General features: G+C 43.4%; 1 protein-coding gene across 7 annotated transcripts in view; it reads left to right on the top strand.

Moving 5' to 3' along the window:
- The first annotated feature begins 608 nt into the window (after positions 1-608).
- Positions 609-20,646, top strand: part of TP53BP1 (tumor protein p53 binding protein 1) — a 34,907-nt gene continuing 14,869 nt past the window's right edge. For 4 of the 7 annotated variants that reach the window (XM_080395424.1, XM_080395426.1, XM_080395425.1 and 1 more), the window contains exons 1-11: positions 609-1,081; positions 5,980-6,049; positions 6,133-6,220; positions 6,409-6,479; positions 7,114-7,272; positions 7,741-7,822; positions 8,751-8,896; positions 10,131-10,251; positions 10,581-10,672; positions 11,695-11,894; positions 12,926-14,171. In XM_080395424.1, coding sequence (XP_080251550.1) covers positions 689-1,081; positions 5,980-6,049; positions 6,133-6,220; positions 6,409-6,479; positions 7,114-7,272; positions 7,741-7,822; positions 8,751-8,896; positions 10,131-10,251; positions 10,581-10,672; positions 11,695-11,894; positions 12,926-14,171 — 2,668 coding nt within the window. In that variant the 5' untranslated portion in view covers positions 609-688. Of the gene's footprint in view, positions 1,082-1,111; positions 5,904-5,979; positions 6,050-6,132; positions 6,221-6,408; positions 6,480-7,113; positions 7,273-7,740; positions 7,823-8,750; positions 8,897-10,130; positions 10,252-10,580; positions 10,673-11,694; positions 11,895-12,925; positions 14,172-20,646 lie in introns of those variants that run through there. The other 3 variants (XM_080395427.1, XM_080395428.1, XM_080395430.1) reach the window with 3 other exon arrangements.

Consider the following 20,646-nt stretch of genomic DNA (forward strand, 5'->3'; position numbering starts at 1 on the left):
GGGAAGCTGTGATGTCCCAGATATGTCAGACTGGGGAAACCAATTTGGTTTTGGAGGGTTAATCCTTATCGTTTGCATCCTTTATGCTCATCTAATTAACTATGCTAGAGGATGGTCTCCTCTGACACCGTAATATCCACTGCTCTTTAAGCCAGTAATTAAAAAGGCTCCTGAATGAAACATCTTCAAAAAAGAATTAAGTAACTTAGAAGTTATATGGCCAAATTCAATTATCCTAAAGAAACCAGACTTCTGAAGACACACCTGAATTGGCAAAGTGCTTAAATAAGTGTTTACAGTGAAGAAGCCCTAAAATGTTTTAACAGTTTTTAATTTACATTAACCATCTTTTTTTTCTGGAGCAGCACACTAGAACAAGAGTTCCCAATCTTTTTGAGGCCAGACCTCACTTAAGAAAGTGGTATTTATTTAAAAAGAAGGCTGTGAAGGAACATGAAGGTGTTATTATAATGTCACAAATAAACCATCCCTTGGTGAATGAGGTTATGATGTTAGAAACAAAAACCAAGCTAACTATTCTTAATTAACACGCTGGTACCAGCCCTGTGTCAGGGTACTGGAGGAAGGTGGGAAGCATAAGGGCTTAGGGGAGCCCCACAGCAACACGTGGTGGAGCCAAGGTCAAGGCCTTTGGCGATGACCGGGACAGCTGCTGCACCCCAGGACGATGCCCGGAGCCCCGGAGGGCTGCACAAGGTCTGGGGTGGCCACACTGGTGGCCCTTGCTCGGCGGATCCGAAGATGCCGAGAGCAGGAGGCTCGGGGAGGTAGCCGGCGGCGGTGGCAGAGCGAGGGTGCCCGCCGCGGGTCGGGGGGGGCCTCGGGGTGGGATCCCGGGCTGGCCGGGCCTCCGCGCCCCCCTCGCACCTCCGAGTCGGCCGGCCCCCCGCTGCCGGGAGCCCCAGGGGCGGTGCGGGCGGCGGGCGGGGTCCGGCCCGTTGCCGCCCGCCTGATGTCAGCGGGGCGGGCCCGGCCGGGGGCGGTGGTGGGGCTGGAGTGCCTGTGCCTCCGCCCGGAGCGGCAGTACCGGCCCGGCTTGCCGGCTCCCGCCTGCGATCAGGTAAAGCGGGCTGGGCCGGGCCGGGGCCGCTGCGCCCGCCGTGCGCTGCCCGGCGGAGGCCCACCCGGGAGGCGGCCAGGGCAGCCTACGGGGCCGGCGGGAGCCGCGGGGACACCCTCCCGCCGGCGGCTGAGCTCTGGGAGCGCGGCGGACCCTGCCCAGAGGTTCCGGCGGCGCTCGGGGGCGGCTCACCGGCGGGGCGGAGCGGGGCAGAGGCCGCACGTCGCGGGGCGAGGCCGGGGCCCGGTCACGGTCACGGTCAGAGCGCGGGGGCGCCGCGCCGCGCTGGGGCGGCTCGGCGGGGCAGGCCTGCGGCGGCCGGGGCGAGCAGCAGCGGCTCGCCGTGCAGAGGGCGAGGATCGGCCGGCTCGCTGGGCCCTGCCGAGCTCGGGAGCCCGGTGACCCCGCCGCTGCCTAAGTGGGCACAGCCGGGACCGCTTCTCCCGCAGCGCTCCGGGTACTTTCCCTTTTAGAAAGCACATCGGCTCATGGTGACCTTTAGCCGGTAGCATGCCGGTGTTCTTACTTGCCACGGGGCTCTCGGCGCATAAAACGCGGTATTTACTCCCGGATTAGAGCGGAGAGAGAATAACGCATACAGAAAGTGGCTGGGTAGCTTTTAGATGTCTCTTGTGTAAATAATAATTGCAATAATACAGTACAATACTTCAACCTAGATTTTCACAGAAAAGTAGCATCCTTACTCCTTCAATAAGTTTGGCTATCTTGCTAGGTATCTTAGTTTAGGTATCTAATTCGCACCTGATTCCAGAATTTGGTGCTTTTCATACAAATACTACCCGGCTTTGAAGGTGGGGCCTGAGGCTGCACTGAGACCCAGAGAAATGGATTCACACTGGAAGAAAAGAGTACTAAGAGTCCTGTTCTCAGTTTCCCATCCTGATTAGTAGACTACATTGGAAAGGAGTATTCAAAACAAAATATAGCTTCAACCATCCATTGCAAATTCTGTAAGATACAAGAAATTCTGAAAAAATACTCCAAATACAAGAAATCAGATAGTCTTCATAACTTTGTTTGTTGAACGTTTGGTGCTGGGCAGTTTGAAGGGAAAGGAAGCAAAGGTTAATTTTGCTCTTTTATCCCCTTTCGTAGATAAAGGTGGCCACAAACTCTGTAATTTATAAGACTCAGAAAAAAAGGCTGCCTGCAAACTGAGGGGGGATATACAGAGCAAACATTTGTATGTTATAAAGAAAGCAGGCTGCTTTGTTCATGGCATAAAAAAGATGGGAAGATAACCAGTTTGTCAGGCACCATCACCCCTCATTGCTTTCTTTTATAGTAATGGCATGTAGCCTAGCAGCCCCATCCTGAACTTGTGCATTCAGTTCTTTCCTTTTGTAGAATATTGTTCATGCCTGCATTGTACTTTGGCATTTTTCAGAGCATTGTTAAAAATTTTTTGTTCTACCACTTGTAGTCCCTCTCACTTTCAGATTGCTTCTGGGTTTAACAAGTGTACTCCTTATTTTGTGACCAAGGTGATTAAAGAAAACAGCAAACAGAATAGGAATAGCACATTGATGTTTGGACCCTCACTCAAACATACTTGTTTTGAGATAGAACTGTTGATGATTACTTTCTGGCGATGGATATTCAACAGGATTTTTACTTATTGTACTGAAATTTCATCACAGCTATGCTTCCTTTGCTTGCTTATTAGAACCCCATCTAGATACTGCCAAAAGTCTTACTATACTAAAACTGATATTCTGCCACTTTTCTTCTGTCCATGAGGCCTGGTGCTCTGACATGAGAAGAAATCAGATCAATGTTACGTGCCTTGTCTTTACAGATTTATGTTGGCTGCTAACTCCTCTCTTTGATAACTTCCAGATACAAACTGGTAATTTGTTTGGTGATTTGTTATCAAAGTTTTCAAGGATTTGAAGGGCATTCTGAGAAAGACTGACAGGCACATTTGCCACTTCTAGTCTTCAAATACCTCATTATCTTCCATGAGTTTTGAAAGGTAACTGTTAACACTTGTAAGAACATTTTTTGGGAAGAAGTCTATACTCAACAGTTTTAAAAACACCTGGCTTAGATAAGCACTCTTTAACCTGTTTCAACCTTGTTGAAGGCTGAAATCTTGCCCTTTGTCATTGTTGTTTAACTGACCTAGCTCCTGTTTTCTGTTAACCTTTTTAGAGAAGAACAGTAAATGCTTCTGCCTTCTGGACATTAGCCACCCAGTTGTGTTCCCTCAGAACAGCAGACCAACAATTCTTACAGTTGTTGTTTTCCTACTAGTGTGTCTATAGAACATTTTCTTGTTGCTCTTGATCTGTCTGGCCTTTTTAATTTTTGCCCTTGTATGCTTCTGCCATTCTTTTATACTGATCCTTTAAGAAAGCTGATACAGTTCTGATTTCTTTGTTTCCTTTCCTGTTTTCTTATCATACCCCAGTCAAATCACGTTCTATTACATTTCTTCTCCTTTCTTTGCATTGATACTTGCACTTCTGCCTTCAGTAAAGAAACTTTGTAACTAATTTTGTGCCACAAGATCTTACTTGCCAATTATCTGTTTATTGGCATCTGCTCCTCAAAATCCATTCTTTGATTTTCTGCTCTCTTACTTTCTTCCCAAAGAATAAGTTATGCATGGCCAATGTCTGCCCATCTGCATGTACTTCTCATGCTGTTATAAACACAAGCATTTCCCACCCCACCCTCCACGCCCCCAGTTAGTAGTTAACTGTATCTGTTGTAGAAACACCTTCAGACAAAAATCTGGAGTTAGAAGAAGGACCTAGATAGGCATTTCAAATGCACCAATCAAGAGCATTTATTATTTAGGAGAAGCTAATAAAGAAGAGGTGCTGGCAGGACAGAAGCAAAAAAGATTATATGAAGACGGATATAGATATTTAATGTTCTGTTGTTAAGGAACTTATTCCTACACACTGAAGGGGAAGACAGTAGCAAGCTTGGAAACCCATTAGTAAGCCCAGCAAGGATCAGTAGTGGAGTACTATAAACTTGCTTAAAAAAAGGAGGGCTTATGCTATACTTGTGCCTAGAAGACAGCTTTGCTTTCTATTTTGCAAAAAAATAATAAAAAAAAAAGAGTGGGTGGGTGGATTTTATATTTTATTTAATTTTGAGAGTAAGCATGAAGGAAGACCATCTGAAATACTTTCATTCTGAAGGAAGTGGAATCCTGCTTGAAGGGAGCAAACTGCAAGGGCCTGTTCTAAAATTTCTGAGACACTTGAGAATCATAGACTGCGAACTGTCCCATCACTATCCCAGTCTCCTTTTCAGTTCCCTGGGATAAAACATTTTATGAACATGAAATCTGGCTTCTCCAGATGGCTAGCAAAAGCCTTTGAACAACTTCCTCTTTCAAAAGAAGGATGTAGTAATCATAGGCCTTGTGGTGGTCTTTGGCATTGGAGCAAATTTCAGACAATATTTATAGTTGTAGGTATTTTTGGAACTAGTGTACCAGAAAAACTTTGCAATAATACAGCTTTGTATGTGGTAAAGGAGCATCCTTCTGGGACCTGAACAACCAACCACTAAAGCATCCTTCCTTTGTAGGAATTGTAAATATTTATAGCCTGTTAAATGTTCTTAACATGCACGTGCAGACTTGGGATTTCACATTAGACAGAAAACTTGTTAACATGGACTTGTATTTACAGTGTTTCACTATGTAGAACCTTTTTAACTCTGCGTAACCTCTTTAACTTTGTGTAGTAACAGCTTCTTTCAGGCCAGGCATAATTTTTTTCAGTCTTCTGCATTTTTGGTTCTACAACAGGTTTTTAAATAGAATATATAGAAATCTTATCTATAAAATACAGAGGTGCAAGAGTAAAATTTGCAAAAGTGGATTTAAATTAGTCTATTCAAACTAGCTTTTAGGCAAAAAGCTTAATGCTGAATGTCACAATTTGTGCCCAAGGCTTCTTCAATTAACTGCTATTTATTAATATAAACATGGATAAATTAATCAGGTTTCACTGTCCTATGATACCTCAAAATATACATGCATGATGGTGGTTGCCCGGGACAAGCAGTATTCAGTTCTGTGGCGGAGCCAGAGCCTGGGGTTGTTTTAGGTGTTGGATGAAGAGGTGTGTCAGTTGGGCACCCTTGGCTTGAATGGGACACTTGAGCCTGGAGCTGTCATCCTGGAAAGCCTGGGCCTGAGGGGAACCCCTGGGCCTGGAACGCCCTGGCCTGAGGGGAACCCCGGGGCCTGGAAGGCCTAGGCCTGCCGCCTTCGCCCCAGCCGGGAGGTCACTGTACTTGCCTTCGAGCGAGCCCATCCGAGGCGGCCGGTCTGGTCCGGAGGGCCCGGGTAAGCCTTCCCTCCGCCCGGCTTCCCGCGCAGGCCTCTGAGGGAACCGGGGGGAGGGGACAGCGCCGACAGCGCCCCCCGCGCCGCGCCCGGTGCGAAGCGCGGTGCCATCTGCTGCGCGCGGCCCGCCAGGCGGCGCCGGCGTCTCCCTGGTAACGGCGCTGGCGGCGCGGGGCGGGCGGGTCGCGCGGGGCCAATCGGCGCGCTGCAAGATGGCGGCCGCGGGAAGTGCGGCGCGGTGAGGCGGGCGGGCGGCGCAGGGCCGCGGCGGGGCTGTAGCGGGTCGTTCCGTCTCCCGCCGAGCCCCGCATGGAGCCCGGCGGCAGCCCGCTGGACCCCGGCTTCTCGCCTCAGGGCACGCCCCGCCTGATCGTGGAGGACTCGCAGCCCCAGAGCGCGGGCGCCGGGGAGGACGCGGAGCAGGCCTGCCTGGGCGTGCTGGCCCGCCGGCTGCCGGCCCGCCGGAGCCCGAGCCCCGTGTTGGTGAGCGCCCGGCGCGGGGGCGGCGCGGCCCGGTCCGGCCCCGGCCCTGACGCGGGTCTCTACGTGTGTTTTGCAGGAGATCGTCTGCGGCGCCGCCGGCAGCCGGCCGCCCGCGGGTGGCGGGGCGGCCCGGGAGCGACCCGCAGGTAAGGGCTGGGCGCGGGGCCGCGGGGAGCCCGGGGGGGGGAGCCGCGTGGGCCGCGGCCGCGCTGACGGCGCTGTGTTGCAGGCCCGATGGAGGGCCCTGCCCGCCCGCCCGCCGCCGCACCGCAGGGCCGCCTCGCTGAGGAGATGCCACCGCCCGGCGGGGAGAGCAGGTGCGTGGGCTACCAGCCCCCGGCAAGTGCCGGCTCCCGGCCGCCTCCCCCGGTAACCGGGGGGTCTGGAGATGGGCCCGGGGCCGGGAGGGCTGGGGAGCGCCCGGGCCGGTGCTGCGGCTGCGGAGCGGCTCCTGGGGGGGCTGCGGGAAGCCCCGGGGCGGTGCGAGCGGATCTGTGTGTTGCAGCGCCCTTGGGAAGGCCGAGGAAGGAGGTGAAGGTGATGCCGAGGACTGTGCTGCGGCGCCATGTGCAGAAGGTAACTGCTGTGCTCCACGTCTCTCCTTGGGCTGTGGATCTGACCAGCCATCTGTGCCGCTTTTCAGTTCAGCTGCCCCGCTTGTCTTTCGAGTGGTGGGTGTGCTGGCGAGAATGGGTCAGAAATCGGCCTTTTTTTCCCCAAGTTGAGCTATGCTTTGATGTTTGGAAAAAAAAAAAGGTGACTTTTACATCATCGTTAACAAGGATCTCGGAGGCAGGAAATGGCTTAGAAGAGGCATGGCTGCTTTGTGACCGTTAGGAGATGGAGCTTTGTTATGGCAGAGCAAAGAACTCCTGGCATAATGGCTGTTGTCATCAAAGGACTTTCAGGCACGGGCTGTGTATTATCAGGGTTGTTTTCTCATCACAGAATCCAAATCTGCTGCAGTACCTAATGGCATTACATAAGACCTTGCTGATTAACACCAATTTCTGAGTTAATGGCCAGTGTCCCTCTTCCATTACTGTATTTTTAATCAGCACAGCTGAGGTCGGAGTCTGTCAGTTTCTCCAGAGTTTCAGCGATAGCCTAAATACTTGTTACAGAGTGTATCTTTTGCCCTTGTAATGTGGTAGATGGCTCTTTGATTTTATTTTTTCTATATATATTAGTTATGAATGTTTGGTGTTAGATACAGGCATGTCACAGCTGCAGTTTGGAGCTCTAGAGCTCTCACAGAGCCAGGACTTTGAGAGTGACTTCATACCTAATGAAGGAGATGCTAGGCATCACTTTCACCCTGGAGCTGCTGTCCCTTCTTCCAGACTTGTGAAGAATGATACTAAAGATGGTATGTGAAAATTACGTTAGATGTCCTTTTGTTGCTCTTTCAATTCTCTCTGGTTTCTTTAAGTTACAGATGTTACATTTCTTTGACAGGAAATGCAATGTTAGTACTTTTCAAAAATGAGCTCACAGCTAGCTTATTGGTAGTTGAAAAGAATTTTCCTTCTCTTGCCTTTGGGCTAGTTCGTTTGTTTTCTCGTAGCTCTCCCAAGTGCTGTCCTTGATTCTTGCACCTCTTTTTCCTGCTTTGTTTTCAGAATATTCAGATAACCTGGTACTGAAAAACTTACCGTGTCCTTTGTTGTTGTTGCTGTTGCTATCATTGATAGTTCAAAATTTTTTTTCTTCCATACAAAGCTTGACTTGATATTTGTATAATTTACAGAACTACACTTTCTTCTTTGTGTATTAGTCCAGGTGACCCATGTAACAAGTTTGGTGTTTTTCCGCCCCCCCCCCCCTCTCTTGCTAGAACTGCATGGGGACAGCACAGAAACTGTCTCCAGCACAGAAGCACATGCTGCCTTGGAAGGCCAGCCAAAGACATCTGAAAGGTATAAACAGTCCACGTTCTTTGTAGGTCTCTTGCTGACATTCTGGAAGTTGATTGATGTCTTTTTTACTAGATTTTTAGAGACAGGAGGGTTCAGGCTTCAAGTCGAAAGAGGAAAGTGAAGGGAAAGATGAAGTACTGATGAGACCTTTTTGCAGCAGTGCTGACTAAGGAGTGCTTTCACCATTCCTAGCTGAGAAAAGAGGTGGTGTCAAATTCTTACACATATAGATAACAATAGGTTGTTTTTAAGGGAGAGTGAACTGGATAATAAAATATACTAATAGTTGTCTTAAACAACTGGAATATAGTGAAAGTAATAATTCAGTTTAGATCACAGAAGTTATTTCAAGATAGCTTAATCACTGTAGCGTGGGCTTTGGCCTAGCAGGAGAAATCTAGAGGCTAAGTGGTGCCTATTTCAGGATGCTTTTAAGTATTTGTTACTGTAAGCTGCTTTATCATTTTAGTTATTTTTAAATGTGAACTTCAGTTTGTTGAAAACTCTCTATATATCATTTATGCCAGATAGAATAATACTGAGCTCCATATTCTGCCACAAAATAATATTAAAAAGGAGATGAAACAAAATTCCTAGAATCCATGTTGAATAGAAGTCAGTAGAACAATCTGCATTCTATTTAAGTATCACTTGTATTGTTAGAAAACTTACAAAACAATTATGAGAACGTAACTTGTGAAGAATGAATGTGTTATTTTGTCAGGAGGGAGAGTTGGTGTTGCTTCTTTTTTTTTTTTTTTTTTTTTTTTTTTCTCCCCCATTTCTTTCTCCATGCCTCCCCGCTTTCTTTCTCTGGTATACACAAATGAATACCTTTCATCTGTTTTGATAAATTTTCTTTACAATGTTGCAGTATTAATGCATACTTCGAATTTTTCAGGTCAGTGACTATGTCTTGCTTTTCCAGAACACTACAGGAAGCAGAAGAGCATACCAGGAAACCAGTGCCTGTCTGTGACCCCACTAAAACCGAGAAATCCCTTGATTCTGGTCACAAGGAGTCAGATATCTTGTCAACTCAGGAAGATATGTTTCCTGAGAATAATGCAACAGGTAACAATAGACAAGCAGAGCCAAAATGTCCATCCCAGAGATCATCATGAGCATTATCCTTACGTGACCTTTTTAGGCATGTAGTGTTTTAGGGTGCAGAGTGCTGTGAGTATTTTTCATGTAATTTCTGCTTGAACTTGAGAGCACTTTGGATATTAAAGTGTCTTTCACTATACTCTGCGTCAATGTCTAAATGTCATTTTGTGTTAGAACAATTACACTGGATTGTTAAATACATGTAATTTTCTTTCTTTCTGTGCCCCTTGAAGAGCAAAGCCAAAAAAACCCCTTCTACACTCTTCTGAAACTGGCAATAATAATACTTACCCTTTGTAGTGACACACAGTCTAAAGTGTGGATAAGAAGCGTAGGCAGATATTATCGACTTTGTTATGCTGGGTAACTCTGGCAAAACATTCCACCTTACTCCTCTGAGTTGGCCTTCCTGCTTAGGATAGGGACAGGATCCTGCAATCAATATCTTCATACCACAATTTTGATCAGTCTGATTGTCATCTAGGTTAATGTTCCTTCCCTGTAAGAGATGAGATTACATGGAATAGGATCAGGAGAGAGGTCATCACTGTCTTGCTAGGAGGATGTCTATGTCTGGTTTTGGTGTCCACAACTGAAAGGCTAATAAATAGGAAAGTTCTTAACAATTTTAGTAGTGAAAGACCTAGAAAATAAAGCTTTGAAAGGCAACTTTTTCACAGTTTATAAAACATAAGTTAAATGAAGTCTCACTTGATGTGGGGTTTTTTTTGTTTAGTTTTAGTTTGTGCACAACTGTATCTATACCAGATTGATCTTGTGCATGAACCCTCTGTATCCAGAAGGTTCAGTAACAGCCTCCAACTCACACTGGGTCAGTGGTCAGTCTAAGGTGTCTTTTCTTCTGAGAACCTGGTCTGTGTTGGCGTTCTAGTGCTGGATCAAATATGCTGATACTGGAGCCACTGGGGATTTTTCTTTTAGAATTCCCAAGTAGGAAGACCTGTGCAGTCTGGCCTGATAAAAACTATTCTTTTTCATCTTAACTATATTACGCTCACATTTCACATACTGAACTTTCACATGCAGTCCTTCTCCGATACTGTTTGAAAATCAGCTAGTCCTTGCCTACCTGAGAAGTAACTGTGCAGTAGTGTGAATATAATTCCTCAGAATTTTCAGATTAACTTGCTTATTGGCCAAATTTCTAATCTTATTTCCTTTCCTCCCTCCGCTGTAGAGAGTGGCTGTCCAGTAACCAGTGTGGAAGAGGGGAATTCTCTGGCGTGCACCCCTGCCCGCAGTCTGCAACTCCTGCAGCTCTCTGGACAGGGATCCCTTGTACAGGAGAGTCAGTCCACGTAAGCAGAAAAATCCCCACACTATTGCAATAGCTTAATTGCAGTAGTGCATTTCCACCACTCTCTTCTTTATTCAAAGACTTGTGCTTGATTTTAAGCATCAATGTTTTAATTTTGTGCTGTAAGAGGATAGCATGGCTTTATTTTGCGATGAAATGGACTGGTAATGCCCATGTGGTTAATGGCCGTTTCTCACACCTCTGGCTAGTGAACACCTGACACTCTCCTCAACTTACTGTGACAAGCTGGAGCTACATTAGGGGTGTAGTTAATGCATTTTCTAGTGATGTATGGTTGTCTCTTCCATGTTCCCTTTTCTTGGTCTGCAGTGTCTCTTCGGGCCTAGTCAGTCCTCCTCCTGTTGCCGTTGAATCCAGCGTTCTTGTTCCTAGCAGTCCTACTGAACAGGAGCAAACGAAAGGTAAAATTTTCTGTGTACTTGTCTGTGGTTGTGTTTCTGTGCTCCATGGTTTAGTCTGAACATGCAGCCTTTTCAAAACTTGCTAAAATTGAAGAGTAGAACAGGATTGAGAACACTGAAAGAGGTAGATGAAGGGAGATCTGTGTTTGTGACTCAGAGGCTAATGTGTTGTCACTATTTCCTGCATAGCTATTGTAATAAAATAAATACTGTTGGCTTGGCTCACCTTCACTTTGAAAGATGATGGGAGATACTTCATATGGGATACAGATTGCTGCCTGCAATTTTCCTTCTTTCTTGGGGACAAGCCATTCTTGCTACAGGCAGATACCTGTATTAAGTATATACTGTTAGGGCACTAGAAAAGACGGAGGAGGACTGCGTCATAACAGTTATTTTATCTTAACTTGGATGATTTGCACAGTCTTTTAAAAAGCTTTCTTGTATGTTATATGTCTGCATTCTAGAATGTCATGCCAAAAGAGGGATTGTTCTGTATGATACCTTGGTTCTTAAATATTTTCTCTAAGCAACCATTATCAATCCACACAGACTTTTAGTATGATACAAAATCACAATTCCTTTCTGTGAGATTCCTGTGACAGAATGTGAAATACTTTTTAAAACAGATATTTTGTTTGTTGTGATCTGAATTCAGTTGCATTTTAATAAAGATAGCAAAAGAAAAAAAAAAACCTCAGAGAAATGCTTTTTATAAACTTCAGGTACCTTTTCCTAACTGTAGAAACTCTAGGCCCATAACAAAATAGTTATATGAATTCTTAACAAAACACTTTCTTCCCCTCTTAAATTTAAGGATATGGATGTTTTTGTTGATTTCTCACCCCCCCCCCAAAAAAAAAAAAAAAAAAAAAGTTGATGTGGAGAGAAGATTTTAGATTCACCCATTAAAGTATGAGAAAGTTGCATACACCACTGAGGACAAATCTTTTAACAGAATGTTGGAAACTAGGTAAACACAAGAATTTGCTAGTAATGTATTTTCTGCTCTTTCAAACCAGATGAACAGATGGATGTATCTATCCTTGCAGAAGAAAGAGACCTGATGCAGAAGCAGAGGGGAGATAAGCTGGTGGAGATGACCATCCCATGTATCCCACCAGGACCTCTTGTCCTGCCACAGGCTTCAACTCCAGTGTCCCAGAGTGCCCCAGCCTTTCCTGGATCTCCACCTATACCATCACAACCAGAGTTCTCTCATGTAAGGGTTCATGTTGATATTTTTTTTGTATGGTGTTTGCAGAAGATGTGTGTTTGAGTCAGCTTCTGTGTTGAGATTGCCAGCTAAGCTGGTTCTCATGAGCTTCCATGTTCTCACCAGTCACAGTTATATATTGATCATACTGTGTGGCGGTTTATCCTGCAGGGAAAATACGGAACAGTTTAAGAGGGCATAGTGACTTACTGAAGGTAGAATTTTTTGCCTTTTAATCTATGCTGGAAACCCTTTTTTGTGTCTTCCCCCCCATCCCGTTTTGAAAGAGAGAAAGCTTTCTGATGCAAAGCTGGGTGTCCTGCATTTCAAAACTGCATCATAAATGAAGGCTTTTGTCAGGATAGACCTTAACATCATTTGTCATGGAGAAAGTGAAGCCATTTTGTAATAAAGCTTTTGTATTCTCCTGCAAGGCTAGAATTCATTTACTGCATTTTTCAGGTTGCTTATTCTTGTTATTGATTGTTTTCTTTGTGCTTTTTGATTCTGGAAGTTAGTAGTGTTCACAGGGATATAACAGAGTTGGTGGCTTTATAGCTTATTATTACAAATTTTGTCAACTTAAGGCAGAAAGTAAAGGTTGTACTGGAAACTGCAGTAGTCGAAGCAGGGATTCTCCTTAGCTGAAAGTGGATTTTGTACTGATACAATACATTCCTCCAGAGAATCTTTCCAGAACTCTCAGTTTTTTGACTAAAAATAGCTACTAATTTGCCATGCTTGACCTGTACTTCATAATTTGGTGGCGTGAAAGGTGTACCAGGGGTTGTGTGTGACTTTGCCACAGAGGTACTAAAAAGTAATTCATGGTGATAATTTTCCTCATCAAGAATGGGGCAGTGATGACTCATAGAAATAGAAGGGGGGAAACTGTTTGTGTTGTTTATTTTTTTAATCTGATAGTTTTTTGCTGAGCTTGCTCTCCTTCATAATCACATGTAATGTTCTAGGAATAATAAATAAACAGTCCTACTCAGGATGCTCTGATGCTTCATGTCCCACTTTTTTCATTTTAGGATATCTTTATTCCGACTCAGAGCCAAGAGAAGAAGCGTGAAGAAGAAAAAAATGCTGCTTTAACCCATTTGTGCTTAAGAGGAAATCCCTCTGGACCCAAAGATGCTTTGTCAGAAACATCTACAGGTGACTCTGTGTCAAAGTCTAATGATTCCTGTAAGCTGATGCTTTCTGCAAGTGAGTGTAGCCAGCCCACAAATACAGAGGTCAGTTTGGGCTCTTTGAACATGGGCCAAGATAGCGAAACCACGCAGGTGGAGGCGATTTCTGAATGCAAGACCTCAGACTTGAGACTCTGTCCTGTGGAGAATGACAACATAAACCCGAGGCTGAATGCAGGTGATCAAGCCCTCTCTGAAAACTGTGAAAAAGTGAAAAAGGAGGATTTACAGACTGCAGGAGAGCCTGTAATGCAGTTGGCTAGTGCAGATGTAGCAGGAGATGGGTCATTTGCTCCTACAGCTCATCAAGAGAGAGAGTGTATTTCTGGAAGTCAGGCTGCTACAGGTCAGTCTGGTCTGCCTGAGATTTTGTCATATGCTCAGCGTAAAGAAGCACAGTCTGAGGATTGTCTGTTGGAAGAGACTTCCAAAGCTGAGGCGGTTCCTGAGACTCAATGTGAAGAACGAGAAGAAAAACAGCAAGTGAAAGAGAAGCAAATAGATGAAGATGTGTCCCTTGTTAACATAACGCTTTCTCAGAAGTTTATTCTTGAAAGGGAAGTACAGTGTCATGAAGATATGGAAGTGGAATTTGCTGATGGTTCTTGTAAAAATAGCAAAAGTTCATCTGAGCAGGCCCAAGAGTTAGAAGAGATTAGACCAGAAAGCCAGGGAAAAGAGGCTTCAAAAGTTAGTACTTTTGGCACTGGAGAGGCAAAGAGCGTGGATAAACTGTCCTTTAAGGCTGCTTTGGAAAACATGCCAAAGCTCAATAAAGTTTTATCTAAGCCTTCTGTAGGGGAGTTACTAGAACAGCACAACAACTTGTTTCCAAAGTTAGAGTCTGATGTTCCATCGGAAGTGGCGTTGTGTGCCAAGAAACATCCAGGTTGTTTGGAATTAGGACAGATAACAGGGAGTCGGCCACCACCTCAAGAGAAAGGGGCTGATGTGCTGGTGACTCAGCAGGAGAATCAGGTACCAAAAAATACGGAGGATACTGTTACAACAAGGAATCTGGAGCAGGAAGAGCAGATGCAGGCTCAGGAGAAGGCAGCTGCTAAATCCCCCAGTCCTTCCAGTGGTAAGTGAATTTAGGTTAGTAGTTCACAGGGGTATATTTTGAATAATGTCAAGGACAGCTGTGTACAATGCTCAGTGTTTTCAGGGAGCACTGATCTCAGATGTGTTAAACAGTGTCTCTTCAAAGCAGCGCTACAATTCACTGTGTTATATGCATAACATGCCTTTAATTTTTCCCCCCTTTGTCACACTGCTGCAGGCAAGAATGATAAGGTAATCCTTGTTCCTAACTCTCTCTCGCAGTTTTATGGCGGAAACACAGAGCGACTTTGAAAACTCAGAATTTTGTGACCTTGGCAGTGCTCGGGGATTTTTGTAACTTCCCCCACCAAAGCAGCAACAGCAGTGTCCTTGAAAGGGAAAGGATGTGTGGTAGTCTGCACTTTACCTCTTGTAGGTCTCCTTACTTTTTTTCCCTTCTTAAAGGTGAATTTTCTTTGTGGGTGTATATAGAGTGGCTTTGCGCCAGAAATTAATACAGCTAACACAAACTAACCTTGAGGTTATTTTAAAGTAGAATGGCTTTTCACTCACGCATAAGCTGTGGCTTGGCAGGTATTGTCATGGTGCATTGCAATCCCTTTAGCATGCTGTTGTGTTGCAAGAAATGTGGGATGCTATACCTGAGTTCTGTGGCGCTTTTGCCTCGTAGTTGGCTTAATTTTTAAATGTAAGAGTTCTGTACTCCTCATATGAAAATGTAATAGAAAACAAAGTTTTACTAGAGTTTTGTATTGAATTGTACACGTTTTTGAGATCTAGGTCACCTTTCATTAAACTGCAGGATCAGAGAGGAGGTTTTCCCCCTCTTGTGATGATGGTAGGTGACTTCCAGTCTCCCAGAGTTGGTGATTATGAAAGCTGAGGGCCTGAAAACAGATGTCAGTAGGTGGTGGTTGTCTTTACATTGCCTGAACAGACTGGTACATCAGTAGGGGTTTATTTAACTCTTTTCCCCCGATTTGCTAGGTAGATTATGCTCTGTGAATTGTCTTAAATCTTTCAGTTAGAGTACAGTTGGAAGATTAATAGAATTGTGCGGTGCTGTGAGAATTAAATGAGATGTGTAGCAGGGAAGATGTTTGTGAACCATCTGATCGATTCAGATTGACCAGTCCTTACAAGTGGAATGTGTAAAGCTGTGGGCTAGATAGAGCTTCTCTTACCACTCAGAAGTCATGGCATTGTTACATAGCCCTGTCGTCTGTTCTGCAGAGCTTTGTTCAAGTGATGTTTTCTACTTTTTCCTTTTGAGAAATTAGTGTAAGATATAAAGCTTAAAAGACATTTCCTAACACTCAGCCTTCTTTTTCCTTTTGTGTACTCAGGTGATAACCAGTCTGAATAATTTTCTATTCTTTGTCAGTGAGGGACATCTCCCGTACGTTCTCTGCCAGTTTACGTTTGCGTTTTTTTCCAGATCTGTATGTGTCTTTAAAAATTCTTCAGAACTTCTCTCATCAATCTTATGAGTCCAATATTTCTTGTTACTGTTTTCTGAACCACTTAATTTTCCCAATTACAAACTGATCCTTACTGCTGTTTATGGCAGCTTTCGCTGTTTCTTCCTGAAAGCCTTTTGAGCTCGTTCTTATATGGTTCCCTCCCCTCTTCTTCAGTTCTTGTGACCTTGAACCATGCTGACTTCTGGAACATGTGATCCTGTTTGGAAAGATCAAAATGGCAGATTTCAAAAAAGGAGCAAGATGAAGAGCTTTCTTCTTTATGTTTGAACAGAAGTAGGTGAGATGACTTTGAAGAGCTAGATGGAGACTTGGATGAGAAGGGATTGAGTGTAATACTTATGTGTGTTTTTAATACCAAATTTGCTGACGAGTTTGAGAAAGATAACCATTTAATAGTATGGGACTGGCTGGTGAGAAGAAACTTGGGATACTAGAAAACAGGATGAAGGTAGTATCTTACGTTGTAAGATAAGAATGACAGATAAATATTGATACCTGTAGGAGGTAGTTACAGCAAGGTGTGGAAAAGAGATTTGAATGCTTATGCAGATCATCAGTTTTGGAGAAACTTCCAGCAAAAGATAATAGCAGTTTTCAAGCTAGACTTTGCTATAAGTATCTGTTGACCTATTCTAAAATGAAATAAAGCTCAAATTATTTTCAAGGGGTATAGATCCTTGTGGCCACAGCTTTAACATCACTGACATCTGAGAACTGCAGTTGTTACTTTATTTTGAGCTAAGTATATGTTTAGTCATGTAAAAACTGCTTGCTTTTGGGGTTCTGATATCTTCTTTGTTTAGATCTAGAGAACTCCACTTTCCCAATAACAGTCATATGAATTAATCTGTATTGTTGAGCACTGCTTCATATACAAGCTATCACAGCAATTTAATTGGTGTGACTTTTGCACCCGTTCTTCTGAATGCGGTAGGACTGGTCAGATGTTTGGGAGGTTTTTTGGTTTTGCATTCTTTAACATCCCATAACTAGTGACCATCGCTTTCTTTCAGAATGTTAGAGCAAACTGCTTTGTTGTTGAGCATAAAAGTAGAGCATTTCAGTTGGCCAGAAATGCAGTGATTTTTTAAAATTTAGTGCATTCTCTGAGGGTGGAGTCTTTGTTGGCTTGGGGAACCGGTGCTAAGCAAGTAACATGCTGGAGGCAGTTTGGTGGGTTGTTTAGTCAATCCAGACAGTAGTGTAGTGTCAATTTCATATTTAAGTTCTTAATTTGTGGTGTTTAGGTGTGTCTTAGCAATATCCTTAACAACTTAGCAAGCAAAGTTTGGAGGCCGCCTCTAATGATACTTAGGGAGAGCTTTGAATGTTGTTTGTAAGTGGTACAATTGAATCATGCTGTATTTTTCAAATAAGAAAAACAAACAAAAAAAAGCTTCAATGACGGATTTTGGAGACTGCACACAAAATCTGAATCACCAGGGTCTGAGGGCCAAGAAGACAAGCTGCTTTGTTAGTGTTAGATTATTCTGTTGTCGTTTAATGGGTTGGAGTTTTTTGTTGTTGGGGTGGGTTTTTTCAGTCTTTTCCCGTTCAGTGGCTTGTAGTAGGTCATTGTGCCTTTGTGATAACGCTGACCTAAAGACTGAAGATCGTGGTCTTTGAGAATTGAGGTACTACAACAGCCGGAGGAACAGTTACGCTGCATCAATCTAGCTTGGTGTACAAGTTCCCCCAAATTGAAGAGCAGATGCATATGGATGAATATAAGAGCACAGATGCAGTGGGGAGATACTTCTGAAGAAAAGTATGGTTTAGGAACACGCTGAGTCTGCAGTGATGTCTTTGGGTTTTGATATTTTGGATAGGTGTATTTTTCTCCCCCACCATGGAATTTCTGTGGGTGTTTTTTTCGAACCTCGGTATAAATTTTTAGATTTCAAAGCTTCCTGCATTAAGAAGTTTGACCACTTAAATTATATGCTGGGAAAAAAACCCAACTGTATTTCACCAGGTGTTAGCATCATGTGATGCCCCCTGATTCTGAAAACTTTAAAGCCTGAGAACTTAAATTGTATGTAGAAACTTGCACATGGCAAAAATGAAGGAACTTGATGCTAGTATCAGAAAATCTGTTTCCCTTCTATTAAGACTATCGGGGAAGTGCAAAGATTGCAGAACTCAAATGTTACTTCACATGAAGTTGAATTATAAGTTTTAGATACAGTATTCTTAATTTCCTTTAACTGAAAGAAGAAAAAAAGCTTTGTTACGTAGAAAATAATGCTTTGAGGGGATCTACTCAAAATACTGTTCAGGAAGTTCAAATGTGTTCTGATCCCATTGCATTTTATGGTCTCAAATTAACTTTTCTTTGAACAAGTCCAGGGCATTTGATGTGTTGGGACTGCGTGTTTCTTAAAATAATTTGGCATAGTAGAGAACAGTATTGGTCTTTGAACTTAAGAACAGTATAAATTTTATTAAATAAAATAATATGCTTGTCAGTACACTGCTGAAATTATGATAAAATAAAGATGAGTGGCTGCAGTTACATAACAAGGTTGAAAGTTAGGTTCCACTTCAGTGTGGCCTTTCACAGAGCTCACAATCCAAAGCTTCCCTTTTTAAGAAAGTGTGAACAAAACGGTGTTTATCTTCAAGTAACATTTCCCTTGTTATATTGTACTTGAAATGTTTTTTTCCTAGATAAATCTAAATGCAACTTAAAACACATCACACTTGGCGGGATTTACTTTCAAAAGAGAACAACTGGAGGAAATTAACTTGGAAACTGGTGCTGCTGGTTGTGTGGTATGCATTTGTATTACGCTAAAGGGCTGATCGGTTTTAGGAGAGAGTTCATACTTCTAAGATGCTCTGCCTGCTGTCTTCAGACTCATGAAGCATGGTGGGAAAGTCTGTAGAGCAATATTTGTTCTCTTATCATCACTCAGGCCTGAAGGTGAGAGGAGCTTTAGAGCAGGCTTCTTTAAAGCAGCTTTGTTCTCATTATAGTCATTTCCAACAGGAGTCTAATCCCTTATATGCTTCATGATGTGTTGATATTAGTAAGCACAAACTTTGGGTGAGGTCTAGAAGGATCTTGGAGAAGAGTCCAAGAAGCAGGAGTAGAAACTGGATGGTGAGGTTTGAGGGGTGTCTTTTGGGTTTTGAAGTTGCCTTGAAGTTACTTTACTAAAAAATGCTCAAGGGCTAGAACATGATAGAATATAGGGATACAGAAAAGAAATCTACTCACTGAAGTCTGTTTCTAGGACTCCGTGGAATTTGTAGATGTTTTGGTTGTCTGTGAAATCTTTTCTGTATATGGTACAATTTTGTACGTACAAAATCTTATTTGGGATGATATCTTTGTACTGACAATAAAAAAATAAACAGATCAGCAGTGCAGTAAGTATAGTTATGATAAAGTTTAAGCATACCAGGTGAAATAAAAGCTTAATGTTTTTATTGAAATAATGAAGAGTTGTGTTGTAAAAGCTCTTAAACCTTTTTAACCTTGCCTCAGGCCTGGCTAGAGCGATGATTCTTAATCTGAAAGACTTCTGGAAGTAAAGTTGTTTCTTATGTTCTAATGGGCTCCTTTTGATATATCACAGCTAGATATTAATTGCCAATGGAGAAAGATGTATGTAATCAAGCTTTTGTCCTGTCTATTCGATAGTTGTGCTAGTGAGTTAAGAACAGAGCTAAGAAAGGGGCTTTTTGAAAGAGAAAGCAAAAGATCTTAAATAGAAGGCATGGGGTTCTTTGGGGTGGTGGTTTTGGGTTTTTTCCCCTCCGTTCTGTATACACAGAAAACAGAGTGGCCGTCCAGTACTGCTGGCCTTCTGTGTGGGTCCTCATGTGGATGTGCCACATCCCTTGAGAGGTGATGGGCAGGAGAGAACTAGAGCAGAGGGAGCTGCGCTTCAGCTGCTCAGGAGCTGCCTGCTGGCCGTCCATGCGGTAGCAGTGTGCAAGAAACATCACAGTAGGCAGGAAAGGTGGTGAGACTTACCTTTTCATCTAGAAGAGGATGGTAGCTCTGCTTCACTTAGCTTGATGCAGAGCTGGGAGATTCCTTTGTTCCCTTCCATCGTGAGGGTGCAGTTTTGTGCTGTGCTGGTAGTTGCTGTCTGCACTGTCCTAGAAACATCCAACTCTCCCTGAGAAAGTGTTACCCAAGCAAATTAAATCTAGCATTAGCATTAGCAAACTTGAGAGAGACGAGGTGGGCCAAAGACAGACCCAATCTTTTGATGCTGAAAGATAAAAGGAAATATTATAGGATGATGGTCTTAAGGACATAAGAAAAGTTTGCAGAGAGAATTAGCCTTTTTCATTTTACAACAGTTGATGCAGTTATGTCAAAGCAATTAAGCTTTCAGGCATGTAAGTTTTTTTCAGGTCTTGTGAGTGTGAAAGCTTGTTTGTTTTCTCTAATGGTATCTGTTGGTTTAGTAATTAGATTATCTCTTATTAAAGTGCAGGCTAATCATTTCATAAATGCTTGTGATCATGTGTTATTAGCCTGCTAAACTGTGTATTTGTAGGCTAGAAGAGATGGTGGTAGCTAAATTGATCAAAATTCAGTTTCAATTGAAGACTTCATTTTCTAAATAAAACACTTCAAATGGAGATCTGCTATAGGTCATACAACATGACAGGCCTTCATAAAGCTGTTTGTGAGGAATGGTAGTTGGCCTTTCAACAACATATGGTGTACCCACAAAGTGTGGGTACCCCTGCACTATGAAATAATACCCACTGCACAAATACAATGAAGCCCTTAGGTTGATCTCGAGGATGTTGTAATTGCTGAACCATATCTTTAAACCTTGTGACAGCAGGGCAGGTGATGGTTTTCAGACGGACAATAGATAGCTTTTCCCTGGATGGTTTTTTTTTTTCTGTGAGGGGATTATGTCTTTGTCATGTATTTACAGCTTCATTTGCCGCAAGGTAGTTGTGTAAATCATATGTCAGCATCTTGTGTAACTGAAGAATGATACACTGCATCTGGCTGTCACTGGGAGTTGTATC

Source organism: Falco punctatus (genome assembly GCF_963210335.1).
Source record: "Falco punctatus genome assembly, chromosome: 7".
NCBI lineage: Eukaryota > Metazoa > Chordata > Aves > Falconiformes > Falconidae > Falco > Falco punctatus.